Raw genomic sequence first — 26,773 nt, forward strand, 5'->3', positions numbered from 1 at the left:
AAACAGTAGGTCTGTCTGAAGCTGTAGGTTGAAGATATCTTTAATGGCCTACATTCTATATCAGTATGTGACGTCTTCCAATATATTGTGCCAATATCAAAATGTCCCAATATATTGTGCAGATATCAAAATTTTGAAATCAGAGATCTGAACAAAAATATTTAGAAGAAAATATACTTCAGATTTCTGATCATGAAAGTACTATGTTGGGAATTGAGATGAACTTAATCCACTGTTAGTGCAAACTCATGAACAAGCAATTCCAATGTGATTCTGTCCGAAGTAGAATTTTCTAAATGTGTGCAGTTTCATGTGGGCCATTTCACATGGGCTGTTGCTCTCCACTGCTTCTCTCTAGACATGGCATTTAATGACAAAATGATTCATAGACTCTGAGAGACACAGAAGTTGAAAGGGATAAGAATGTTAAACAGCACAAGTCTTTGTGTTGGATTTCTTAAATCTGATTCATCTGAAGCTCTTCTGGGTCAGATGTCCCCAGTTGTGCACTACTAAAGGTTATTTTTTAAATCAAGTGCAGGAATTTATACTCCTTTTTTTAAACTTTTATCTCCTTTTTCTCATTCCATCATTTTAACTGCTTGAAGTCCCCTTGTAAACACTCTAATTCTGTCACCCAAGGATAAATGAGTTATCCCTGGGAGATTTGAAGAAGGTATAAATTTGGCAAGCCAGTCTTCATGACTGAATTGAAGTAATAATGTTTTTAAGTCAACCATTATAGAAATAGTGTACTATCCAACAGCACCTTCCATCCTGTGAAATCTGATAAAGAGACCCTAACTAAAAACCTGTGGCTACTAGGATGCTCTGTTAAAACGCATTGACGTGTTTGAATATCTTTCTGTTTTATTATTGAACGTGTCAGGATTTTTTTTTGAGATGGAGTCTCACTCTGTTGCCAGGCTGGAGTACAGTGGCGCGATCTCGGCTCACTGCAACCTCCACCTCCAGGGTTCAAGCGATTCTCCTGCCTCAGCCTCCCGAGTGTCTGGGACTACAGGCACGTGCCACCACGCCTAGCTAATTTTTTGTATTTTTAGTAGAGACAAGGTTTCACCATGTTGGCCCGGATAGTCTCAATCTCCTGACCTCGTGATCCACCCACCTCGGCCTCCCGAAGTGCTGGGATTACAGGCGTGAGCCACCGCACCTGGCCCAAATTTTGTTTTAAGGGCCTTCCTTCTATGTCATTTGAACTATCCTCCCTTTTAATATCTCAGGTAATGGGATCCTAGTTTTCTTTTCTCAGAACTTCTTTGCATCAAATTCTATAATATCTGTCTGATAATATCCAACTTTTCCTGCCTCGGCCACAGCTGGCATCCAAGATGACAGAATCACCTCCTACAAAGGTTTCTATCATTTCATGTAGTTAGTTCATTATGTTCTTCCTATGGCTGAAACTGTAATCTGAAATGGCAGTTTCCTATTACCATCACCTCTTCCCAAGACTTGAAATTAATGCAGTTAGAACAAGAGAATGTTCCAAAACTTGGGAATTTCTACACTGGCCTGTCCATTCCTACTTTCTAAGAAATCGTCTCACTTTACATGACCCTTCTTTTCCTAAATCAAACCAGAATGCCTAGGATCCACTCTCTACTGATGCCCCTGAGGACAGTTCTAAAACTTAGGTCTACAGCGAAAAGCAGCTTCAAGCCCTAAAGAACTTTTCTTTGAAGTCAGTTGGAGGCTTTGAAGTCAAGGCTTTGAGATGCAGGGGCAGTAAGAAGAATTAATCTAGCCCTGGGACTTTGCCTGCAGCTTTTACATGGACTTGCGCAGCTGAGTGTGAAAATCTAAATTTGAAGCAGAATATATGGAAATTGAAAAAAATCGTCTGATCCACAGCCTAATACCAATATTTCAGAGATCTCATTAGTGATGGACATTAAGTGTTGGAGGTGCTTTTGGAATCTGCAGATCTTTACCTATTGTTCCCAGACCTTGCCTCATTGAAAGGCCCTTGTTTGGGCCTATGATCTCATTCCCCCTTGACCTTCCAGTCATACGACAAGGTAACACTCTAAATATTATAACTCATTAGAGTTTGTAAATATTTCTTTTTCATCATATCACTTTATCACCAATCTTATAGAGTGAGACATTGTTCTCACACTTAGGGGAGGAAATGAAGGTTTGAAGAAATTAATGATGACTGTTCTAATACCAGCACTGTCCTGTTTCCTCTCCTCTAGCTTATTTCTACCTGCATCTTGAAATTATACATTGAACCCCTTTTCTACTCAAAACCCACATATATCTAATAAATTCCATCATTATGACTTCCAGTTAAGTGAAAAATGAGAAGTACCCCAGAATGGGGAAACTGGACCATATAAACATGAATAATTTAATAAATTAAGTATTCTGGCTCACTATAGAGAGAAGAATGTATGTTTGATCCCCCAAAACTTCTAAGATATAGAGTTCTCTAATTAAAAATCAGTCAGTATACCTATTTAATATTACTCCTCTAATCCTATTATGCTCAGCACATAATAGACTTAATAAGACACAAGACTTTTTAAGGAAGCCAAACTATGAAAATTCTGACAGTTGAAAATGTTTTCATCAATTCAGTATGTAGGCTGGAGGAACAAAGCCTGTTCAAATTCAGCTTCACTTTATAACTGAGAAGCCTGAGAGTCAGAGAGGAGAAAGACCTTGCCCAAGTTTAGATGACAAGCATATGGCAGAGGTGGCACTGAATCCCAAATCTCATGACTCCCAGGTCAGTTATGGGTAGCTCTTGGTAGAGGCAAATAGCAAGTGAATCTGGAAGTCAGCTGAACCAGGAGTTCAATGAGAACCCCCTAGGCCTAGGTTAACCCTAGGTTATCCAAACAGTTGCTGTGACGATGGCCTACCTTTGCAAAACCTACAGGCGTACATAACATTCTGCCTGTCTTAGACAGAGCAGGTACTATTATTACCGTTTTACATGGGGAGAAACTGGAGAAATGTCCTACACAAGGCTATACTGTTGGCACTAATAGGCTTCCCAACCACTAGTACACTATTTCTATAATGGTTGACTTAAAAACATTATTACTTCAATTCAGTCATGAAGACTGGCTTGCCAACCACGACATCTGCCACTATACCTTTTGTTGTTCCATGATGCTTCTGCAAGCAGTACCTTGAAGGACCTTGACACATCATTTAAGATACCTGTAGGAATCTGGCTGTACTCACTACCATGGGGCTTGTGGTTTGTTGACACAGTCTTGTTTGGCTCATGAAATACTCGCTCATCTCTGAGCAGTGATCTCCATCAGTAACCTCCACCAGAGCTCCCTTCTGTGACCTACCTAGGGGTGACCTATGATCATTTAATCCCCAAACTAACGTTGCTTGTGATGTGTGCATCTGGGTGTGATGTTTAGCTTACTAATTCCACAAAGCTCTGATAGCAAATCAATGCAATCCATTCTGCTGATTTTTCTGCCTGTCCTTTTGCTAGGCCAACCTGTCTTCAGGAAGGTTCATGCTAGAGAACATCCGATTCTCTCTACTGTAATCACCATTGCAGGTACTCATTTCATCATGATCCTTGAAAACCACAGCCTCCCAGAGTTCTTTAATGTTAGAGACATTACAGTCATGCATTTTAGCCCCTCTCCTCTCTAAAACATTGCTAAATAATGCTGCAGCTTCTCTGGCAGCCAGTGGTACGGTGGATTACAACAAAACACAAGCACGTGAGGACAGAAAAGGAGCACTGAGGAGGGACCAGCCCAGCCTGCAGAGAAGACTGATCCCATGGCCTCTCTCTCCTGAATTTTAATGTATTCCAGATTTCTTGGAAATATTTCTTCTCATACATCAGTTTTTATCCCAAGTATAATGAAGTTTCTTTATTTTATTTGAGATGGGGATTCTCTCTGTCACTCAAGCTGGAGTGCAGTGGTGGAATCAATCACAGCTCACTGCAGCTTCAACCTCCTGAGCCCAAGGGATCCTCACACCTCAGCCTCCTGAGTAGCTAGGACTATAGGTGTGTACCACCATGCCCAGCTACTTTTTGTAGAGACGGGGTCTCACCATGTGGCCCAGGCTATTCTGGAACTCCTGGGCTCAAGCAGTCCACCCGCCTCTGCCTCACCAAGTGTTAGGATTACCAGAATGAGTCATTCTGCCCAACCATGAAGTTTCTTTTAAAGCTGAGCTGTATTTCTTCCCAGAGCCTGCCCTTGCTGCCCCCAGACAACATGATGTTAGCCAGATATGCACAGATGATAGTACATCTGTGGGGTTTCTCCACAGGGGAAATAAATGACATTGACAGGGTGACTAGAGGATTACACAGCTATCCCAGATCTAATATAGGTTTAGAGCCCAAATATCATCTCTAATGATATTTGGGTCTGTATCAGTCACTTTAGCCTCCAATCAAAGAGGCCAGCCACATGCTAAAAATTGTCAGGAGAGACCTCTGCTTTCTGACTTGTCAGCATAGTTCTGAGTGGAGGATCAAAATGATCTGGAGCAAATTGTCCCACCACTGGCCTTGTCCGCCTCTCCAAATTCTACGTTGTTTGTACAGTTTTAAAATGTGACTACATTGAAGACTCTCAACAGTGTCCCCTGAGGTAGAGATCTTGATAATGAGATGGACCTTATGGGTTGTGTTGTTTTCCCACTCTCAGCACTTCACCTCTTACACTGACTCTGCTTCAAAATACAGCTTGAACCAGAGAGCATTAGAAACAGCTTTCTCAAAATGCTGCTTTCCCCAGATGCCAGGTACCTATTAGCTTTTATTATTTGCTGTTGCTTGCAAAATCAATTACTCAGGAGAAGGGAGATTCCCCACTGGTGATTCTATTCCAGGATTGTTTTATGTCCTGTCAGTATTGATTTTAACAGTGGCTGTTAGTTATGCATCTGATCTTTAAGTTGTTCGGATTGGTTAAGACTATGATGTTATGTAATTTATTCCCAACTTCTCAATAAAATATGGTGAATTTTAAAAGTGTGCATGTGCACTCAGGAGGAGAAAGAGTATATTTTCCATCTGAGAAAACTAAAACCACAGCATGTTATCTCACTCTGCAGAAGTAAAGAAATGAAACTGACCTCAACCATAGTAAAATGATCTCCTTTTGATCCAATGCTCCAAGAGAAAAGGAAACAAAATAGATGATTAAAATTTTAAAAATGCTGTTAAACCATTTCCGTATTCAACAGAAAGTATCTAAAGACAGAAAACAGTTTTGTTAAAAATTAGACTTGGCTCTCATTTTTGCCAGTCAAAAAATCTAGACCATAAATGTGAATTTATCAGTATAACTGTAGAGCAATAATAGAATCTATACAGCTGCCATTTCTCAGTTACATATAAATAAAAGTTTATGATACTTAAGTCAAAACGGCCCTGACCCTTCCATGACCCTGTACCATTGTACTTTGATTTCTCTCTGCCTGGAATGAACTTCCGCATTCTACCACCTCCTATCTATCCTTACCATCACCTTCACCAGGCGGCAATCTTCTATATGTGCTTCAAGGTCAACTTCAAATAGCTCCTCTTTCCTGAAGCTTCCTTCAGGAAAGGAAGGCTTCCTTCCCTGACTCCCTTTAGGCCAACTGAGTTGTTCCCCAACCCTGGTCCCCTAGTCCTTATCATGCCTAGAAGTTGCCCATTGTCTATTCCTGTCCCCATTATATCATAAGTTCCTGGAAAGTAGAGGAGGAAGTGCTGACATGGTATGGAGTACAATGACATGTGCTCAGTGAAAAAATGATCCGTTTTTTATGGGTTGAGCAACTAAGAGGCTTTATTAACAGTGAGTTGGAGAGTCACACAGCAAATACTTATTGAGCACCTACTATATTCCATATATTGTAATAGGTGCCAGAGGATACAAGGATGGTTCAAAGCACAATGAAACTTATTGTTCTATCTCAGTGAGTTTATGTGCCGGATATTTATATGTAAAGATAATTAAAAAATTTAAAAACAGTCTATGAAAATGTCCATGGTCTATACACACAACGAATATTAAGGAATTAATATAAGGTTAGAGTGGTAGTTCATAAACCTTCTCACTCATCAATAGGGAGTTATTTCCTGCCAGAAGAGGTGGGGTTTTGAAAGATAAGATTTAACAAAATGAAAATTGTGAAGCTTGTCCAGGTGAATACATAAAGGGATAAAAGTGTGGAATTAAGAAATCTAAGTCCCTTTGAAGCAAGAGTGTAGCAAATGATATAAACAGTGTGCCTTACTGTTTTTTAGGTTAGTACGAAATAGGTTAACACTATATTTCTTAATTTTTGTCATTCCCACACTGCTTTGGTTGCATACCAACTATACTATTTACTTAATGTAATTTTTAAAATTGCCTCATGTTTATACTTTCTTAAGTTTGTTTTTAAAAGAAAACTTTAAGTCACTAACACAGGAAAACTAGTATCATTTGCCACAAATAGAAAGTAAAATTTAAAAATTTTTACAATGGAAAAAAGTTATTAAATTCTAGCTAGATGATGGCAAGTGCTCTACACCTGAGAACTATTTTGACTACCTATCTTAAAAGGTACAAGTCGAGATATTAGGAACTAGTTACAGACCTAACAGCACCGAATTAAGCATTTCTTCCTGATCAGAAGGACTGAAGGATTTTTGGAAAAGAAAGAACCTTTTCACTCATTGTATGATTTGACTTCATTTGCTTATTCCATGTCCAGTTATTTAATACCATGATCAAAACCAGTTTAATTTCATGAAATGCTGCACTTAACAATGCTACCACATCAGCTTTGTTTTGTAATTTCTCTATTTTTTCTAGGTAGATTGCCTTGAGTCCCATTAAAAGCAGCTTGTCATTTATAAGTAAACTACAAAAAGAAGGCCATAATAAATATTCTCCCCCAATAGCTTCACAGTTTAAATAGATGTCCAAGTTGTAATATTCCTTCTTCTGAGAAAACCATTCTTGTTCTGTGTAAGTCTTCAACTCATCCATGTTCAGCCAAAGTTTCAAACAAAGATGCTAGCATAAACTACTGCTATGAAAACTACTAATAACATTATCCTGGGTTCAAGGATCACAAAGCAGTGGTAATCAAAATTATTAATTTCAGTGCTGAATAAATTGCACTTCATGTATCTCAGCCACCTCTCTTGACTAGACACACATAATTTTGCAAGGACAAATCTTGGAGAACCAGAACTCTTTGCCTTCCCTTGGGTCATAACTTCCCCATCCTACTATAAAAAATATTGCCACTTTTATAGTTAAAATTAATCTCCTTGCCCCTCTCCTTTGCCTCTGCTAACATTCAGCAGCTTCTGGCCAGTCCAAAATCATTTATTTTTAGTCTGCAACTAATTTATTTGGTGCCCTGTAATCTCTGAGGCTAGGAAAGCAGATTTTAAAATGGGCTTTTAGGATGACACTATAAAATGTATACTAAAGAATTAATCAATCAATATGCTACATTCTGCTTTTGCCTTTTGTTGGTTTTGACCCTTGAAATATTAAATGCTGGCAGTGCCTCTAGCTCATTCACTCCCTGCCCTCACAACGAGCAGCTAGCCTAGGAACCATTCATTCCCTGCAACAGTTGCCAAAGCAACAATGGAGCCACCATAGCATGGTCCCTCAGCAGCGGGGAGGCCATGGGTCTTTGGAGGTAATGGGAGGTATGGACTTCTACAGAAGCTAATATTTAAATGCACCAGGCAGGAAGCCAGGACCAAACATCCCTTTTATTGGATGTCTTTTTAGTCAACAGCCCCCTGTTGGAGGCACTTTGTCCAGGGGTCCTAGAAATGAGGCCATCAGGGCTGAGGTCTTTCCATATCAGTAATGTTTCATTGGAGACAATGTTCATTCCACTTAAATCTGAGAAGAAGTAGCTTGTCTTGTTTCAGCATTCTGGGCCTAAAGGATAAGGGTAATTATAGGACCAGTGTTTGCCCTTCTTATATGCATGGCCTTTTCAGTCTGGGATTTATCCTAATGACCTTCACAAAGAGAGAGCCAACTGTGAGCTTCCCCTCATTAATGGGCTCTTCGATCCATTAACATTTCCTCAGCACCCACCGTCCTCTCCTGGACTGTAAGCTAGGTGGTGGTTCTGGAAATAATTGTGCTCACATGGTGAGTGAGTATTTTAACTCCCGAAAGGCCTCACCCTCGCCCTCCCTGTTTACTTTAAGATTAACATGGCCAAGGTTTTCCTAACAAATTTTGGCTTTGCACCAGACTGAAGCAGCACTGGAGCCCAAGCATCTCACAGAAATATGGAATGGATGTTTTGCTGTTTAACTTGCAATAGGGTCTCTTGGCAAGAGAGAGGCTAAAGTCAGAATTTCCTGTTCCCCATCTCTTTGGGCCTCAGGCATTTTCTGTTGCCCCTAGAAAGTGGAGAGGAAGAGGCCAGACTCCGCCATCTCTGAGGGTCACTCTAGCACTTTCAATTGTGTTTCCCTTTGGTCACGTGCTGAAAGAATGTGTACAAACAGCCAACTGAGCCAGTGTCACAGGGAATAGCTGCGTGACTCCCTTAACATAGACAATGTACAGGCAGAGTCTTTTCTCAGTGATATGCCCCATACATTACTTTTCCTCAACTGAACTTTTGCATGAGCTTAAATTGTGAGATGTTATAATCACTTGCTGTCACAGTGATATGCTGCCTTACATGCCAAGTGTCTGTCTGGCTCTTCCCTCCAGCATCGTGATCTCACCCAGGGGGCTTTAGTAGGTCATTAGGGCTTCCTTCCTCCTTGGCTTTCTTATGGCAGAATCCAGGGATTTCCAAATTAAACAGAACACAGTGCTCACTCTCTGATACTTCCGTTTCACAGATGAATATGATGACAAGCAGCCACTGACCAGCAAAGAGGAAGAGGAGAGGCGCATTGCAGAAATGGGGCGCCCCATCCTGGGAGAGCACACCAAGTTGGAAGTGATCATTGAAGAATCCTATGAATTCAAGGTATGCTCACCAACACTGCCCACCAGGAGCCAGTCTCACCTTGGGACAGAAACTGTTCATAGGGTTGGCCAAAGCTTAAGATCCACCTGGAAAGAGTAGTAGATGTAATTTCAGGAACTGGCTTGTGAATTGAGAGCCTTTGGGGCCAAATTGGAATTATAGAGTTAATCAGGAACCAAGGAGCCCTGTAAACCAAACAGCATCAGAACCAGGGCCCAGCAGGAGACATCTATGACTGCACAAGGTCAGAGGTGCCCCAAAGGGAAGGTTTAATCTGAGGGGCAGCAAGGAACATGCAAAGGTGAATCCTAAGAGATTGTTATGTGTGGAAGAAACCAAGTTCTATTTGAAAATGCTAATAAATCTGTCAGAGCAAGGCATTCACACTGCTGAAAATTAGGAGGCTTTTGTTTTGGAGGGGGATAGTAATATCTCCCTATGGAACATCCCATTGACAAGCTCTCATTTATATTTAATCATCCTCTTCAGATCCAAGGACATTTTAGTACAGTCAATATACCGAACGTAGAGTGCCTGCAACCGGAGTTTACAGTTGAGCTGATAAAATTGGATTCCCAGTTCTCTAGATGATAAAAGTCATTTTTGCAGAAGTTGAATGTGTGGGCCTCGGGATGGAGCTTAAGACTTTGAAGTGAAATTTCCTGTTGATCCTTAGCTGCTCCCTCTGTCCCTATGTCCCCTCCCATCCCTTCTACCCTACATGGTTCTAGCATCTGGGAAGACCACAGGGGAAGAAACAGTTCAGTTCTGCAGTGGGATATGAAAGGTGCATCCCCTCTCTTGCTTTCCAGAATTACAAACCCAGAGCACAGCAGTATTTTACCTGCTTACTTTTCAAAAGCAGACACTGTTCCTGTTTGAAACACCAGAATGAAGGTTTCAAAAGAGAGAATCAGAACACCAATTTAGAAGTTTCAGATTTTATCTGGACTTCTCATAATAGTCCCCTCTTTTCCTTTAGCTGGATCCATTAATTATTTTTTAATTTACTTCACAAATGGAGGTGCCTGATAGGAGACAGGTGGAAAACAGAATGTCTTTGAAATTAAAGTGGAATATTTTAAGATAAAAATGCAATTAAACTTTTTCCTTTAGGCCACTGAGAATCTGTCTGTTAACTCTTCTTTCACACATTTCCATAGGAGGAGGGGGTCAGGGGGTAAACAGTGGAACCAATGCTTTCTAGGCAGACCCCGATCATTAGACCCCCATTGTATGACACAGAACTTGGCTTGTTGCACAACCATGCCTGGAATGTGCACAAGTTCCCTGAAATTCCAGAAGTCAGGGAATCTCAGACTGTCCATTTCTGGTGACCCATCTACTCATCTTTTCTCCATGTGTGTTCAACCTCACTCTTCCTCATTCACCCTCTTTTCATTTGGAATCAGAGAGCTGAGTGCCATTTTCTGTAGCAGAGAGTCTATGGGTTGGTATTCCTGAAGCAAGCTTGCCCCTGCCCTTTGCCTGGGTTCTCCTGGGGAATTGTGTGTTCTCTCCCTTATGGGATAATCTCAGACCTTCCCCTTCCATGCACCCATGACAGGAAGAGCAATCATAGTAACTTCCCATAAGAAGCATTAAGTTAAGCAAGGCCGGGCACAGTCTTCCAGGCAGCAAAGCCTTCTTGGGTCCAAAGCCCTTTCTGGTAACCACTATAATGATCTGACCATTTGAAAGTGCCCCAAGTCTCTACATGAAACCAGTTGTTTGGGGTACTTATCTTTGTAGGATAGCTTCCATAGATTATTTCCAGTCATCTCTTCAAAGTTCATCAGTATAGTTACCATTAATACCTACAAGGCACGTTAGGGGCATGTTTTAGAACTGCCCTTACGTATCAGCCTAGATTTTATATTATTTAAGAAATCTCTTTTACTAGAACATAGGTATTTTAAAGAACTTACTCAGAGCTCCCAGAACTGTACCAGAGACCCAAATCTGGGTGGTACTTTTCAATGGCCCACTCTGCTTTACCCACTGAGTTCTTATTTACTATGGTGTGACTGAGGGCCTGGTTTTACTAACACCCATTGCTGAGGGTGAGGTTTTCACAAGCCTTTGAAAATCTAGTGCAGTGAAAAACTGATCACAAGCATTTAGGAACCTCCTAGGTAAATACAGACAACAGTGTCCAAGTTCAGGTGTCTGAACTATATCTTTATTCATTCCCATTTTTCCCATAGGTCAAGGAAGGATACATATGAAAATTAAGTCCTAGGAAGAACCCTGGCTATACTATAATCCCCCAGGATTAACATGAACTACAGTTTAAAATCTACCCTGAGTTTTACACACAGGAGTTTAGTTTATCTTAAACATTTGTTCTTTAGCAGCTATTTCTTGAGGAAAGTCTGTGCTCAATGTTAGAGAAGTTTATCTGTTCAATTGTTTATTTCCCAGGTGATGGGATACTCTGTCATGGATTCAGCACAGAGTGCCTCTTTGGAGAGAACTGTCCCAAGTTTCCACTACATAGGAAAAATCGAGGTCATTTCTTATTACATTCTAGAAGGCACTTTGAATTTGTAGCAGTGAGGATGCTCAGAGTACTTGATGAGATGTGGCTGAGTTGAGAAAAGAAAGATGGATGCTGGTCACGTGCTTCAAGTTATGGTGGCCAAGAGCAGTGATGGTTACAGCTGTTATCAGGGGCACCAGCAGTTCTAGACAGAAAGCTGGAAGCTGAAAGGTCATCACCCTAAGGACATACAATTCTTTCAAGAATAATGTCACGAATACAGAGTGAGCCAGTTGGAGATGGGCCCTTTCATGCTTATTATCTTCTCAATGTTTCAAGTCTGTTCCAATGACTCTTCTTGAGCAAACATGCTTGACATTATGATTTGGTTTTGGCCTTTAATACAAGGCTTTAGATAGCATTTTGCTTACTCCCAGTTAGTTGGAAATGTGCTCTCTTAAACCATAGTCGACTCAAGTACATTGCATAAAACATATACAGATTTCGACCTATGACAAATAATGTGTTTTCTGCCTCTTTGCAATTAGTGGAAATTCAAGGATGCTCTGACAGTAAGTGTGGATGTTTCGTAGACTAGTCACTGTGGTAGTTTCTTGGGATGAGCAGCCTTGGTGTCTTGGAAATGACTTTTCTCCCTGTAGTTGCCATGACTTGCAGTAGTGCTTTCAGTCCATCTGCTTACTTAGTTTTCTCGTGAATGTTTAGCTGCTCCTGTTGTTACATTAACTGAATTTAGAAAGCTAGAGAGTACTGATTGTACAAAACAAGGTGCTTAAAAAGTTCCAAAGAAAAATAAGGGGTATGCAGCACAGTGCCAGTAAAGCAGGGGATATTTAGGGCAAGGTAAACTGCAGTGTGCCCTAAACCATAAGAACTGAACTTTTCTTATATTTTTGCGTATTCTTGTTTGCAATAGGAATAGGGTGAGCATGAGATTCTCTAAGAGGCAAGAGGCTGACAAAATAGTACCCAGAGACAAATCCATTTATTGATGACCATGCAGCAGGCAACCTGGAGACTCCATTATCTGGCTACATTTCATTGATAAACAAAATACAATAGCAATATTTTTTGGTTCCATAATCTGTCACTTCCGGCTATTCGCAGATATGTAGTGCTGAATAGGGCATATGTTAATTCACTTGCAGACGAAACACTACAGATGAAACCAGCAGAGAAGCAAGTTGGCAAAGCATTCAGGGGGACGGATGGGCTTTTGCAGCATCTGCTATTCTAAACACTGAGGCTATTCTTCATTAGTCAGTGAAGGAGACTTGTATTTGCTACAAAGAAGTTTCCATTTCAGAATGTTTCCAACTAAGGACCATGCTTGTTTGCATAATCATAACAGTGTTTGATGTCAATACTGTTGTTTTGAGCCTAACATCTGCTACCCTTTATATAACTCTGGAGTTTCAAAATCAACAAGGTCTTGGATTTCCTGAGGCCTTAGCAAACCCAGCATTTATATTTTTCTTTTCAACCTTTCTAGAGTACTGTGGACAAACTCATTAAGAAGACAAACCTGGCCCTTGTGGTTGGGACTAACAGCTGGAGAGAACAGTTCATTGAAGCTATCACTGTCAGTGCTGGTGAGTGCCTTTCTCTGCATATTATAAATTAAAATTGCCCAATCTGAGCTGAGTTTTCCTACTGTGGCTACTTGGTCTATGGCAAAGCACCAAAGGGCTTCCATGGCAAAATTAAGGGAGAAATAAGTTTATTTGTTAATGTATGCACATTTTAAAGACCAAATTGACTATCTAGATGAAGCAAATGTCTTCACACATGACATTTTCCTCCATCTATATTGCATCTTTCTGGAAATAGACAAGATAAATTTAAAGCGTTTTGTGTCTCTAATTCACGAATAGCCAATCACTAGGCTTTGTCTGGAAAATTCCCTGTAAGCAGCACAAAGGTGGCCAAGTCAAGGTCAAGAAAAAAAGCAGCAAAATCCTAGATGGAAAGGGAAGACACTAAGACACTTGACCACAACCATCTGCATCATTTTACACTCTCTTCAACAACATTCAACAAATACGTGTTTGCACTGGCTCTAGAGATAGAAATAGAATTACATTCTGTTTCTTCTTGCACAAGCAAAGTACAGAGTTTTATTTAGGAAGTTCCTACAAAATGAAGTGTTTTTCAAACTCACGGAGTCAGAAACATGAGGGAATTAAATAGAGAGAGAGGTGTCCTCTTCCTGTATTGTCAAACCCTGCCCATTCTTTGTGTGATTGTATAACGATAGAGGAAAGTCCCTCTTAAAGATTCATGAAAGCAACCCCGTCCTTGGATTTTTTTTCCTGTTCTTCTGCTCCATCTACACTGGCTATCTTTAAAGATCCCTGCAGGCTCATCTTCTACAGTTGCAACGAATTAACAAAGGTAGAGTTTCCTAAATACGTAGTGATTCCCAAGCTGTAAAATTTGGAAACTGTGTCACTAGCAGTTGGGCCATGATTTCTACCCCAAATCCCTTTTTCCAGTCTGCCACAGGGTAATTTGACACATCTCCCAAGTGCTGTGAGAAGAGAGGGTAGTAAAAATTTTATGCCTGTTTATTATTAGTGTGTTTATAATCTTGCTTTGGTTTTTTGCAATTGAATATATAGTGGGAATTTATGAACATTAAATGGTGGGTAACTGCTCAGGAGAGTGGATTTGGAATTTGCATATAAGCTCTAATAGAAGGAGGGGTAAACTCTCTTTTATTTCTTATGTTTTTCTATAAATCTAAGCTTAATATATGAGGCATGAGCTATACTCCCTCTTCACAGACACAACTAAGCAGACAAAAATTTCTAGAATAAGAAACTACTGACGAAGCCAATAGTAGAAAATATTAAAAATTAACAAACTCTTTTATGGGCCTTGACATATTAGAATTGAAACATTAAAAGCATCCTAAGCCTTATACTGAACCATTTCTAATCATTTCTGTTTTCTTAGCTGCAGGTATATGAGCATTTGTATAACAACCATAAGCTGGCCATCATTCCTTCGTTTTTCTATGTCAATTATTGTTCTTGGTGCAAGGCACATGACAGCGAATGCAACAAATACCCCTGCCCAAGTGGAGCTTACAGTCTAATGGAGGATACAGTAAATCAGACAGATACATTAAAATAAAGTATATTTATGATGATAAGTTTGTCATAGAGGAAAGCAAAGCTGTGGAAGGGAACAGGAAATACGTATAGAGTCTGCAATTTCAGAGAGATGGCCGAGATGACCCCATCAATAGACCTATTAAGGCCAAATTTGCTTTTCTAGCAGAGGAGTGGTTTACGTTGGTTCATTCACATAGTTTTATGACTCTCAAGAACAAGGAAACATTTTATGACCAGTCTATGGCAATAGAAAAGGGCAGCTTTAAACAGTGAATGGGATTATGCTGCCAACAAGGCCAGTGTCATGTATTTGATTCTGGTGAGAATAGGTATACAGAGAAACAACTATAAAGCTGTTAATACTGCCTTACTTAAAAGAGGTGTATTTTGACTTGCAAACACTTTCATATGTTGTGTTTAATATTATAATTATCGTTTTCTTACGATAATTAAGGAAGAATCTGAGTCTGAGAGAGGCAACATGTCTTTAGAACAGACCTTAGATCCTATATCTAATGAAGACTGTTCCAGTGTGCTATCTACTGCCCTTTAGAAGAAGGAAATTTCAAAATGAGGAAAATTGCTCCCTACTCTCACAGAGAGACTGGCCGCGTCACATTACCTGCGGCCATGGTGTCATCATTTCATGATGGAACTTACTCCTGCCTAGAGCTTTTGAAGAATTGTTAATAACTGAGATATGAAACTTCTCAAGTCTTCTTGTCGTACAATATATTGTGCTTTATGTTTCTAAATGACTGCTTGGAAATAAGGCACAATTGCTTAGAAATTCACAGGCTGCTGGGTAAATCGACCTTATTTACAATTTTGAGAAACAACATATCAGAAAATCAAACCCATGTTTGTTTTAAAAGCACCAAATTATACGCAATTACATGAAGGGCAGTTTCAAAAGTTGAGTATTTGTCTTTATGATTAAATTTAACTGTCTAAAGAATGTCAGTATTCCTAGGCTGTTACACAGGCAATAAAATTTGTAAAGCAGCATTTATTGAAGTCAGACTTTCATTGGATTTTAAAATTTCATGGCTAAATAGTTGAGAGTCAGTAGAATTTGCCTTATTACAAATATTAAATTGCTTTTAAAGGGCTCTACTGAGAGGTTTCTTTGCTATGCAATTTTCTGTGCAAAATTAACTCGATATATCTCGCTAAACAAAAATAATAATTTTGTAAATAGGGATTTGCTTTTCTTTCTCAGTAACTGTATTCAAACTGGTTTCAAAGTCAACCCTGTGGCAATCTTCTTGTCCCTCTGCTTTTTCTGAATTTCATAGCTCAGTACTTGGGCCTCCTGTGACCATAATGATTCTGCAAACCCAGTTCTTTTAATTCCATATTTGAAGAGTTAAAGGATTTATGAGAATCCAGAGATTAGGAAGGGATTAAGCAGTTACATCCTGGCAGTTCTCCTTCTGTTTCTTCCTGGGTTGAACACTAGGAACAGTGGGTTCTGCAGTTCAATGGCTGTCAAAACTTGCAAGGCAAGTCCAGTACCACGAGGTGCTGTTAAGGTGTGCCAGCATATGCCCTTCTCCATGAAGCCAGCATTCACTGTCCAGTTTGAGTTTTTCCCAAATCTCTCTCCTTCTACCAGGGCAGAATGGTGAGTCGACTCTAAAAAATCGTGTGCCAGCTGAGGTATCAAGGGAAACAAGTGTGTCAGAGAAGAGGGCAAACATTAGCTGGATAAAGGGAACCAGGATGCCAGTGCCAGTTCCACAACCACCATATTGTTCTTCACAACAGCTTTGGGCAGAGGTGAGGCAAAGGAGAGAATGATTGCAAGACTGGCTTTAGAGACAGATGTGGGTTTGTGTCCCTGCCTTCCAAAACCTCCCTGGGTGACTCCAGGAAGATTACTACACCTCAAGATCTCAGTTTGCTCACACCTCAGAATCTCAGTTTGCTCATATGTAGAGTAGAGATAACTGCTTTATTCATAGAGCTGCCATAAGAATTAATTTAAACCGTGTGCATTTTCACAAAGGCCATCTGTACATGAAAATACCAAAGTTGGTTGTTTGGGAGGCAATTCTGTTATAGAACCTATAATAAAATATGATCAAATTTTGTGCAAATGCAGTTAATTCAATTTAATTAATAAAATAGCTATGGGACTAAAAACACACTGGTTAACTTCTTTCTTTCATGGTATCATGCATACCATTTTATAAATAAGAACACTGAGGTTTGGAAAAACAATGTAACTACTTGCTCAAGAAGCAAAACTGTTAAGGGGCAGTACCAGGCAACAAATCAGCCCAACAGTCTCTCCAGCATGAAGGGTGCACTTGCTTGCTGTGCATGAGGCCTGAGTGAACACACATGTAGAACACACGTATACACAGGTACGCAGAGACATGCATGCATTGTGCGAACACAGACACACACATACAAATCAGGTATGCACGTACACAGAGGCATACACACATACAAAGACAGAGATACACAAAACATGCATACATAGACATGCACATTATATAGTAGATATTTGTTTGGATATTGGAGCTGCAGCTTGAAATAGAAATGTTTTTTTTTCCTTAACGTTTGTTAGGTCTCCTTATAGTCCGGTGCACAAGTTCCTTGGGGAGGATGCCAGTCAATTCCCTGAAGAACAAAGGGAAGAATTTGTTTTCCTAGGTGCACCCATAGGCTTCTCCTGCCTAGTAATTTGTGACATTCTTTGAAGTCAACACACTCCTCCCTCTTTTACCTAATGTTAAATATCCAGCATTAAAGAGTTTCCTGAAATTGTTTTACTTTTGACATATCCATTTGCATATCAGACATAGTATGTATTGGCATCTTTATAATGAAAGAATAGTCAAAAGTGGCTCAAAAAAAAAAAAAAAACTCCAGCAGTTTTGGTTCTGTCTCTTACCAACTGTATAATCTTGGCAAAGAATTTAACACTTCTGATTTTTGGTTTCATCATCAGGAAAAGGAGAGAGTTGGACTAGGCTAGCTCTAAGATACCATCCAATACTGAAACATGGGAGCTCTGTCGATGGCCATTATAGTCCTACAGTAGCCCTGATGGGGATTTTGCTTCATGGCCCGTTGGATTTTGACAATGGAAAAGCATATCTTGCCCATCCTCTGGCTTGCCTAAACTAAATATTCAGCACAATAGCAGCATACACTTCACTTCTGTTCTTCTAGAAGGAAGGGGATTAGAGGAGAGTTGAAGTTTAGCCTCAAAGAAAGCCAAGTGAGATGATAATTCAGAAGTGCCTATCTTCCTGTTACATAATTGGATCTCGGGAATGCCAGTGGAATCTTCTACAGTATAAGGGAAGACATTCTACATGAGGCCCAGCTGGTGCATGCTGCTGACCTGTCCACACTTACTACATTTCACAGCAAATTAAAGTGACCCAGTTCCAGCTAAATAAATAAGTAGAGGGCATGTCACCTTAGCCCACCAGTCCAATATGGATACTAGTTCAGTTTAAAGGATGCTTCTGTCATCAGTCCATCCATGCATGCTTTGTGGATTAATATCCTCAATTATTTAATATAAAATACTGTCAACTCAGTGGTCCCCTGGACAATAATTCACTTGACTATCAGCCTGAAGGCTAATCTACTCTAAAAGTCTTAATAAAAATGGTACCTCAAATGAGTTTCAAGGGATTGCCATGAAATCTGGTCTAAGCAGGAGACTTTGCAGCATCTCGTCTGTTATTGAACATCATTACTATGGGGAAATTGTCATTACTTAACCCTTGTGATAGCCTTAGGTCATCTGAAAATCCAATTTAAGCAGTTAAAAATTCTGCTAGGGCCAGGCACGGTGGCTCAGCACTTTGGGAGGCCAAGGCAGGTGGAGCACGAGGTCAGGAGATGGAGACCATCCTGGCTAACACGGTGAAACCACCTCTCTACTTAAAATACAAAAAACTAGCCAGGCGTGGTGGCGGGCGCCTGTAGTCCCAGCTACTACGAAGGCTGAGGCAGGAGAATGGCATGAACCCGGGAGGCAGAGCTTGCAGTGAGCAGAGATCTTACCACTGCACTCCAGCCTGGGTGACAGAGCGAGACTCCATCTCAAAAAAAAAAAAAAATAATAATAATAATAATAATAATAATTCTGCTGTGTCAGATTTGACATAGCCTCAGTGTGTCTAGAAGACAACCAAAAAAAGGAGGAGGGTGTTACCAATGGGATTTCTCATTTTGCCCTTTTTCTTATGTGATATCAACATTCATAATTTTCCTTTGTCTAAAATCATATGTTGACTGAGGTTCATGAAGAAGGATGCTAGTCTCATGAGCAAAAGTAGGTAGAACTGTCCTAAGAAAGTTTCTCACTTGAGCCAAGGAGTTCAAAACCAGCCTATGCAACATAGTGAAACCCCATCTCTACAAAAAAATAAAAAATTAGCCAGGTGTGATAGTGCATGCCTGTAGTCTCAGCTACTCAGGAGGCTGAGGCAGTAGGATCACCTGAACCCAGGAGTTCAAGGCTGCAGTGAGCTGTGATTGCACCACTAGACTGCCTAGGCTACAGATTAAGACCCTAACTCCAAAAACAAAAAAGAAAACTTTGTCAAAGACATATGAGTGTGAAATTGTGGCCCACTTTGGCTGGGCGCAGTGGCTCACGCCTGTAATCCCAACACTTTGGGAGTCTGAGGCAGGCGGATCATGAGGTCAGAAGATCGAGACCATCCTGGCTAACACGGTGAAACCCCATCTCTACTAAAAATACAAAAAAAAAAAAAAGAAAAAAAATTAGCCGGGCGTGGTGGCAGGTGCCTGTAATCCCAGCTACTCGGGAAGCTGAGGCGGGAGAATGCCAAGAACCCGGGAGGCAGAGCTTGCAGTGAGCCGAGATCTCACCACTGCACTCCAGCCTGGGTGACAGAGCGAGCCTCCGTCTCAAAAAAAAAAAAAAAAAAAAAAAAAAGAATAAATAAAAATAAATTAAAAATTGTGGCCCACTTTTTTTTTAATGTTACCATTTGGCTTCTATGACATGGCTGGTACTTTGTAGGCATTATTTCTGTTCTTCACCTATATTCTGAGCTATGTCATTTTTCCCAAAGTTAACAACTATGGATCCTGAGGCCCAGAGTGGTTACGTAACTTGTGTAGGGTCACACAACTAGCAAGTGATTAGCTGGAATATGAAACCCCATCATTGTGAGTCTAATTCCAGTAGGCTTTCAGCTCAATCCTAGGTGTTCCTCCTACAACTTTAGTTTAGGTTTCAAGAGCTCACATTTCAGATGAGTTAATTCAGGACAAAAGGGATGAAGTTAACAAGTCTTTTAATCTCAGTTACACATGGGGAAGGTAAGGGTTTGGAAATGAGTGTGCAAGCCTGGGACAGACGTGCAGAAGGACCAGGAAGAATAGAATCAGTCCTAGAAAGTAGGCAGGATCAGTTACTGGATTTCCTAGAAAGTCCAGACTAAGTCCCATCATAAGGAATGTTTTTGTGGTGTAGGAATTGTATTTATATCTGGAGTAGCAATTGTGTCAGGTCTTATGAAACAAAATGGAATCAATGCCCAGCCTTTTCTCCAAGCTCCTGCTCTTTCTCTGTGATATTATTAGTTATCTAGGTAGGTAGGTTGTTTCAGGCTTGGAATCACTGGCATGCTTGAAAAAGATAGGAACAAAGGTCAAATAGTAATTATTTGAAACCAACAGGAGATATGAGCAACACTGCTGCCATCCAACTTAGCTCTTATTCCTTGTTTCAGTGTAGAGTTAAAAGATTCCCATTCTCTGTGATAGAGAGTACATATAACATGGATGACAAATAAAGTGTTTAAATTCTTTATTTGTTGGAATCTTTGGCTTCTCTAGATACTTGAGTTCAATGATCAAAAAGCCACCAATTAGTTATGGGGCTCTGGACAAGACCTCTAACCTCCCCTGTGAGTTAATAGGATTAGAAGAGATGACCTTGTGAGTTGTCTTTAGGACATGGAAATACTAAAGGGTCTCTTAAAGACCCTTCATTCTCATAAATAAAATGCCAACTTGCTTTCCATGTAACTGCTATTTGAAATTTAGAGTTCTAAATCATCACACAAATTACTACCAATTTTACTTCACAGGTATCTTTAAATTATCCAATCCATCCTTGTAAGTGATAATTTTTTTTAAATGTAAGCTAGTTCATTACATTTAGGACATTTTCTCGGTTTGAAATGTACTGACAAAATTGAATTTGGAAATTTGAAATCTCAGTTATAGTCTCTCTTCTATTTTTTAAAAAAAGATGGGGTCTCCTCCATTGCCCAGGCTGGACTGCAGTGGCACATCATAGTGGCATGTCATAGCTCACTGTACCCTTGAACTCCTGGGCTCAAGTGATCCTCCAGTGTCACCCTCCTGAGTAGCTGGGACTACAGGCAGGCACCACCATGCCTGGCTTCTATTTAATTATTACACATCCAGGTCTTGCTGAGTGTCCCACCCAAGCTGCCACCCTGCTCTTCTTGGCAGACCCATCTTATTCAAAACTGCAGAGGAGGTCAGGTGCAGTGGCTCACACTTGTAATCCCAGCACTTTGGGAGGCTGAGGCTGGTGGATCACTTGAGGCCAGGAGTTCGAGACCAGCCTGGTCAACACGGCAAAACCCTGTCTCTACTAAAAATACAAAAAAAAAAAAAAAAATTAGCTAGGCGTAGTGGTGCACACCTGAAATCCCAGCTGCTAGGGAGGCTGAAGCACAAGAATCACTTGAACCTGGAAGGCAGAGGCTGCAGTGAGCCGAAATCATGCCACTGCACTCCAGCCTGGGCAACGGAGCAAGACTCTGTCTCAAAACACAGAAACTGCAGAGGTAGTATCCAAACTACAAGTCTCATGCCTGTTCTTCTGCCTCACATTAACTCTATTTATCTGTTGTTTTACTATGTTGGAGGTTTTTCTAACCTGTATTCATTGCACATAAACAACTATATATTGGAAGGTTGTTTGCTGCACCAGAATTTATGTAAGAGAGTGATACAAAAGATTCAAGTACCTTTCAAGAAATACATGCTTTCTGTGCATGTCATGGCCCCAATAAAGAATTTCCTTTTTATTAATAAAAAGAAAGAAATTTAGGGCTCTAACTTTAATCAAGATGCAATACCTACCTTCGAATACATGTTAAAGTGTGTAATTACACCGACTTCACAATATGTCACTTAAGACATTTGGTGCTTAAAATACACTGTTTAATGGTCACATTAAGTGAATTCAATAGCCATTCATCCTTGATGAGAATTGGATATCACAAAGTAAATCTTAAAGTTCTTATCAGAGCCTCTTTTAAAACTGCCCTCATTGGAGTTTAACTTATCTGTAATTTTAATTTTTATCTTTAATGTATGACATTTGAAAACTAGTACTTTATCTTTTATAAAACCTCACAATGCCACTCACTAAACTTTAAAGAAAACATGATAAATTCCTAAAGAGAAGCTTTTTTCCCTAGAAAATTAATTTTTGTCACCTTGCAACTGGAAGATCATAACTATATAATTCAATGGTTTCTAAATTGCTTTGGCCATTGGAAAGCACAGTCTTTTTTTAATCTATGTGTTCAAAATTCAGTCAACTCAGGTGACTAAAAGCATCCTTTATTTCTGCTTCAGACATTTTTTGTCCTATTTTTGTCTTAAAATATCTTATGCTCTATTAATAGGAACAGATCTGCTCAAGTCCTCTTAGAAGTAGGAAGAATCTAAATTAAAAAAAACAACAACAACCGCAAATCTGCCCTGTTCCTCGCTATTTCTCTAACACCTAAGACAGTGCTTGGCACTAAGACAGCGCTTGGCAATGCTAAGTCTTTGTTTTATAAAGAATGAATACATTTATTTGTGAATTAAAGTTTTCCAATCCGTATATAACTGGATTAAAAGACATCATCATACTGTGTCTGATCTAGAAAACAATCTATATAAATACATACACACACACACACACACACACGCCATACACATGCCATGTTTCAAAAGGAGTTTGAGACATTTGTTTTCTCTATGTCAAACTTCGTATCACTTGACATGGAGATGTGAACTTTCACGTATTTGTACACATGAGATATATTTATCTGTGTATTTGCAAATTGGACATGCAAATATAAAATGACATTTTCTGTCAATGTTCTTAAGTATTCTTAGTAAAATTTCACTGTTATGTAGCTGATAATTATGATCCTAAGAGGAAAAGCAGAGGACATGACTAAGAAGAAAGATAGAGTAAGTTCCAGATATAAATTATTTATGGGAGATATTCTAGGGACATACTAGTAGGTGAGCAAAGCAAATTTAGGATATCTGTCGATCTAAAAATGCAGCAGTAGCAGGAGAAAATGTTGAATCAGGTAGCTACAGTTTCCACTTCCAGAACAAGGCAGGCCAGAAACAAAGGTGGAAGTATAAGAGGGTGGGAGAAAAAAAAGCAATTATTTTCTGGCCTCTGGATATGCTTTAGCTGATGTTTCTGAAAAGAATATTGGCTCATTGGTCTGTTCTTCTCTTAAATTGCGTATTATAAAATCTTGAGGAAAACACCGTATTGAAGGGCTCTAGAATGATTCAGCACTCTTATTTGTAAGCCCGAAGTCGTGTCTCTAACGCAGTTTTGTCTGGGGTGGCAGCAGCTCCGCTCTGCAAACAATGTGCCATCACTGGGTCCAAGAGCTCTTTTGTTGGCATGGGCTGCTGCAATGTGAATACAGTTTTAGTTGTTGCTTGCAAATCAATGTGAGAGGCATGAGGGGACTTTTCATCCCCAGTCGGGAGCCTTCGTATGCTGTTTTCAGTAGGGGAAACATTGCAGCCTAACCCAAAGAAGTGGAAGGAAGAGAAACCATAGCCACCCTCCACCACACACAAACACTCTCCATAGGCAGAGAGGAGCCACATAAAAGTGACTGGCAGCATTACTTCTTGCTGTTCACAGCCTGCTCTCTTGATAAAGACCTTGTCTTTCCAACTCCTGCAATGAAAAGCCACTCGCATGAACCAACCTTGGCACATACATCCCACCGCATGCTTCTCCCTTGCCTTGCCTTTGCCTGGTCAGGTCTGGCTGGGTGTTGTGTCTTATGGCCTGTTAGATAGAGCATCTTAGAATCCTGGCCCCGAGCTGGAAAGGAGCAGTGATTCTAACCTCCCCTTGCCTTTTTTTTTTTTTTTTTTTTTTTTTTTTTTTTTTTTTAACAAATAAGAACCTGAGAACAGAGAGAGGGAGTCTCCTCCAAGATCACAGAGAGACTGTTTTAGAACCCAAGGCTCCTGCTGCACCATAAAGCATTGCTCATTTTTCTTCTGGAGTTGTAGAACCAATGCCTTAACCATCAGATACTCCATGTCTGCCCTCTGATGTTACCTACTGACCAATGGGCTTCTTGGTGATGTGATGCCTTAGGATTAGACAAAGCAAAGATTGAAGCTTTCCTGACCAACACCTTAGCAGCACTGAGTGACCAAATGGTCTCCCAATTGGTGAATAGTTGTTTTATATCCACATAAGCCCCACAGCAGCCTCGTGCAGTAGCTACTCATGAACCCATTTACAAGAAATGGAGAAATTGAAGTTGGGATTCCCACCCTGACCCACAAGTTCTGATTCCCAAGTCAATCCTCTTTCCATCTTGTCACACTTGCCTCCCAAAGCTTAATGCCAGTAGGACACAGGCATATTTCTGTTCTCCACACAGTTGTGCATGAGATATTTTCTCTGCATGGAATACTTTCCCTCCATATCCGATTATTTCTCCTCACTAAAGTCTTAGCTCACATGTCAACTGCTCAGAGGGGTTTCTCGGCCTCCCAGTCACCAGACTTCATTATATTCATAACTCATATCAGTATCTGAAATTATTATATATTATATTTGTTATTTGTTTACTTTGATTACTATCTCCCCTTGCCAGAATGGAAATTCTATGGGATCGGGGATCTTATTTTTCTGCATTTGCAATGCCTAGAACTGTGCCTGACACATAAGTTAACAATAAATACTTACTAAAGAAATGAGTGGCACTAATAAAGTCAGTCTTCCAACCATCCCATTCCCTTTGAAGATTTCCTAGAGGTCCAGGTTAGGGGTACAGCCTGGGCTTGAGGTGCAAAACAGTGACCCAAAATATTTTAGAGTTCAAACCTACAGACTTAATAGAATATGCACCAGGCCTTGACCAAATAAAAAAGATAGGCCACTGACTTATTGACAATAGGAGGGAAAGAGAGATTTTCCAGATGGTTGATATTGAAGAAAAACATCACAACATCATGATGCATGGTTACTATTTATGAGAGACAAGAAAGCCATGGCAGACAGACAAACAAGATTGTCAGCACCCACCTTAGCCTACTTACCCTCTAATAGAAGTGTTCAGGAGCAGTGAGGGAAGGAGATGCTCCATCTGAATTCCACCAATCAGCTAATTTCCCTCAAGCCAAAACTAAGTTTACTATATGTAAGCATATAACTTCTCTTAAAAATCTTGTTTATACCTTTCCAATAGCACAAAAGAGAAAGTTGGTTTTGACTATGCCCATTTTCCAGAAGGAGAAACTGAGGCACACAGGATCTGTGAGGTGGCCAAGAGCAAGTAAATCATGGGACCTTATGGTCAGTGGAGGGCCCTGTTTACTGAGATCTCATTAAAAAATCACAACAGAAAGAAGGAAAGAGGAACAGGCAGATGAGGGGTGCCTTGAGCAACTGCCATCACTTTGTATTGTGCAAACCGAGGCCATCATTAGACTGTTACTCAATTTGCATCACCACTTTGCTCAAACGTCAACCTTCAAACCCTATGTTCAGAACAGAGTCCATTCAGGAGATCCTGAGATCAGGAAAAGAGTTATGAGAGTGTTATTGTCATTGCTGTAGAGCCAGCGCCCTTTCCATTTGCTGCCCAGAGAGACAGATGTTTGCCACCAGAATGAGGAGAATCCCACTTCCCAATGAGGCTGAAATAAATCACGAATAGAGGATTTGCATAAAGATGCATTTTTTTAAATAAAATTCCAGGAAGAATAAAATTGAGCCAGCCATTCATTCTCTGAAAGAGCAATATAATATTTTGTGTATTATATCATATCCAGAGAGTTAATTTAAGGAGGAGAGATATTTCCCAATTACATTTTTCATAAAACAATGCTAAATCAGCTTACATTTTATCAGAATGAATTTTTGCTGTACAAACCACAGAGATTTTTCTCTATGGAAACCATGGGTCATGTAATTGTAGCGAGGTGATAGAGTTTTAGATCTCATAAGCAAGTCATTTAAATTGTGTGAGCCTCAGATTCTTCATCTCTAAAACAGAGAAAATAATACCTACTGCAGCAGGCTCCTGGGAGGTTGAAGACTAAGTGGGATGTACACTTTTACCTACATGCATAAAAGTAACACTCAGTAAGTGAACCTGCATTCATAGATGAATCACAGCAGCATCTTAAGAGGCTCTGGGCAACGTTTATGCCCCTCTGCATGTGGAGCAGCCTTGGGTTTACATTTACCCTTTATATACATGTTAACATTCTCTAGGACATAACATTGATATGTTTGTTAAAAATTATAGGGTTATCACTGCCCAAAGAGTTGCTTCACGACTCAGCTTCCCACACTACAGGAGGCTAATTTACACACAGCTGGTGATATTTACAAAGTGTTATCAGAGTCCTCAGGCCAGTCTTAGAACCTGGTGTGCCCACATACTTCCCACTGTAACTAAACCATCTACACTAGCAGGAGGTATCTACACTTGCTGAGTACCAATTCTACTTGACAAAGCCTTATTTCTTAGGTATTCAAGTCTACAGGGAATGTTTCCCTATTTCAGGAGCTTGGAATTCTGTCAGTCCTACAATTAGTTAAGGGTAAGAGAACACTCTGAATTTCAAGATTCTTACCCTAACTTGGAGTTATTTTATAAACAACCAAGCTTGGGGCAAAAACACACATGACTAATTACATTAAACTGTAATTTAGGAACACCCAATTCATATAGCGGATTTTTTTTAGGAACAAGAGACACTAAAGCCATCAATTTTCAGCTTTAAACAGATTTGTTTTGGTAATAATCGAACTTGCATGGAGCTAGAACTCCTTAGTGAATCCGTTTTTCATTTTGACAGTGGCTACATTTGCTGAGAAATATTTCTGTCACGTTAA

General features: G+C 40.0%; 1 protein-coding gene across 22 annotated transcripts in view; it reads left to right on the plus strand.

The window, feature by feature from the left end:
• Positions 1-26,773, plus strand: part of SLC8A1 (solute carrier family 8 member A1) — a 414,873-nt gene that overhangs the window by 339,180 nt on the left and 48,920 nt on the right. For 19 of the 22 annotated variants that reach the window (XM_016948409.4, XM_016948410.4, XM_054677795.1 and 16 more), the window contains 3 exons: positions 3,491-3,559; positions 8,849-8,979; positions 12,975-13,074. In XM_016948409.4, the coding sequence (XP_016803898.1) occupies positions 3,491-3,559; positions 8,849-8,979; positions 12,975-13,074 (300 nt within the window). The remainder of the gene's footprint in view (positions 1-3,490; positions 3,560-8,848; positions 8,980-12,974; positions 13,075-26,773) is intronic. The other 3 variants (XM_063789127.1, XM_063789128.1, XM_063789129.1) reach the window with 1 other exon arrangement.

Source organism: Pan troglodytes, chromosome 12 (assembly GCF_028858775.2).
Source record: "Pan troglodytes isolate AG18354 chromosome 12, NHGRI_mPanTro3-v2.0_pri, whole genome shotgun sequence".
Classification (NCBI taxonomy): domain Eukaryota; kingdom Metazoa; phylum Chordata; class Mammalia; order Primates; family Hominidae; genus Pan; species Pan troglodytes.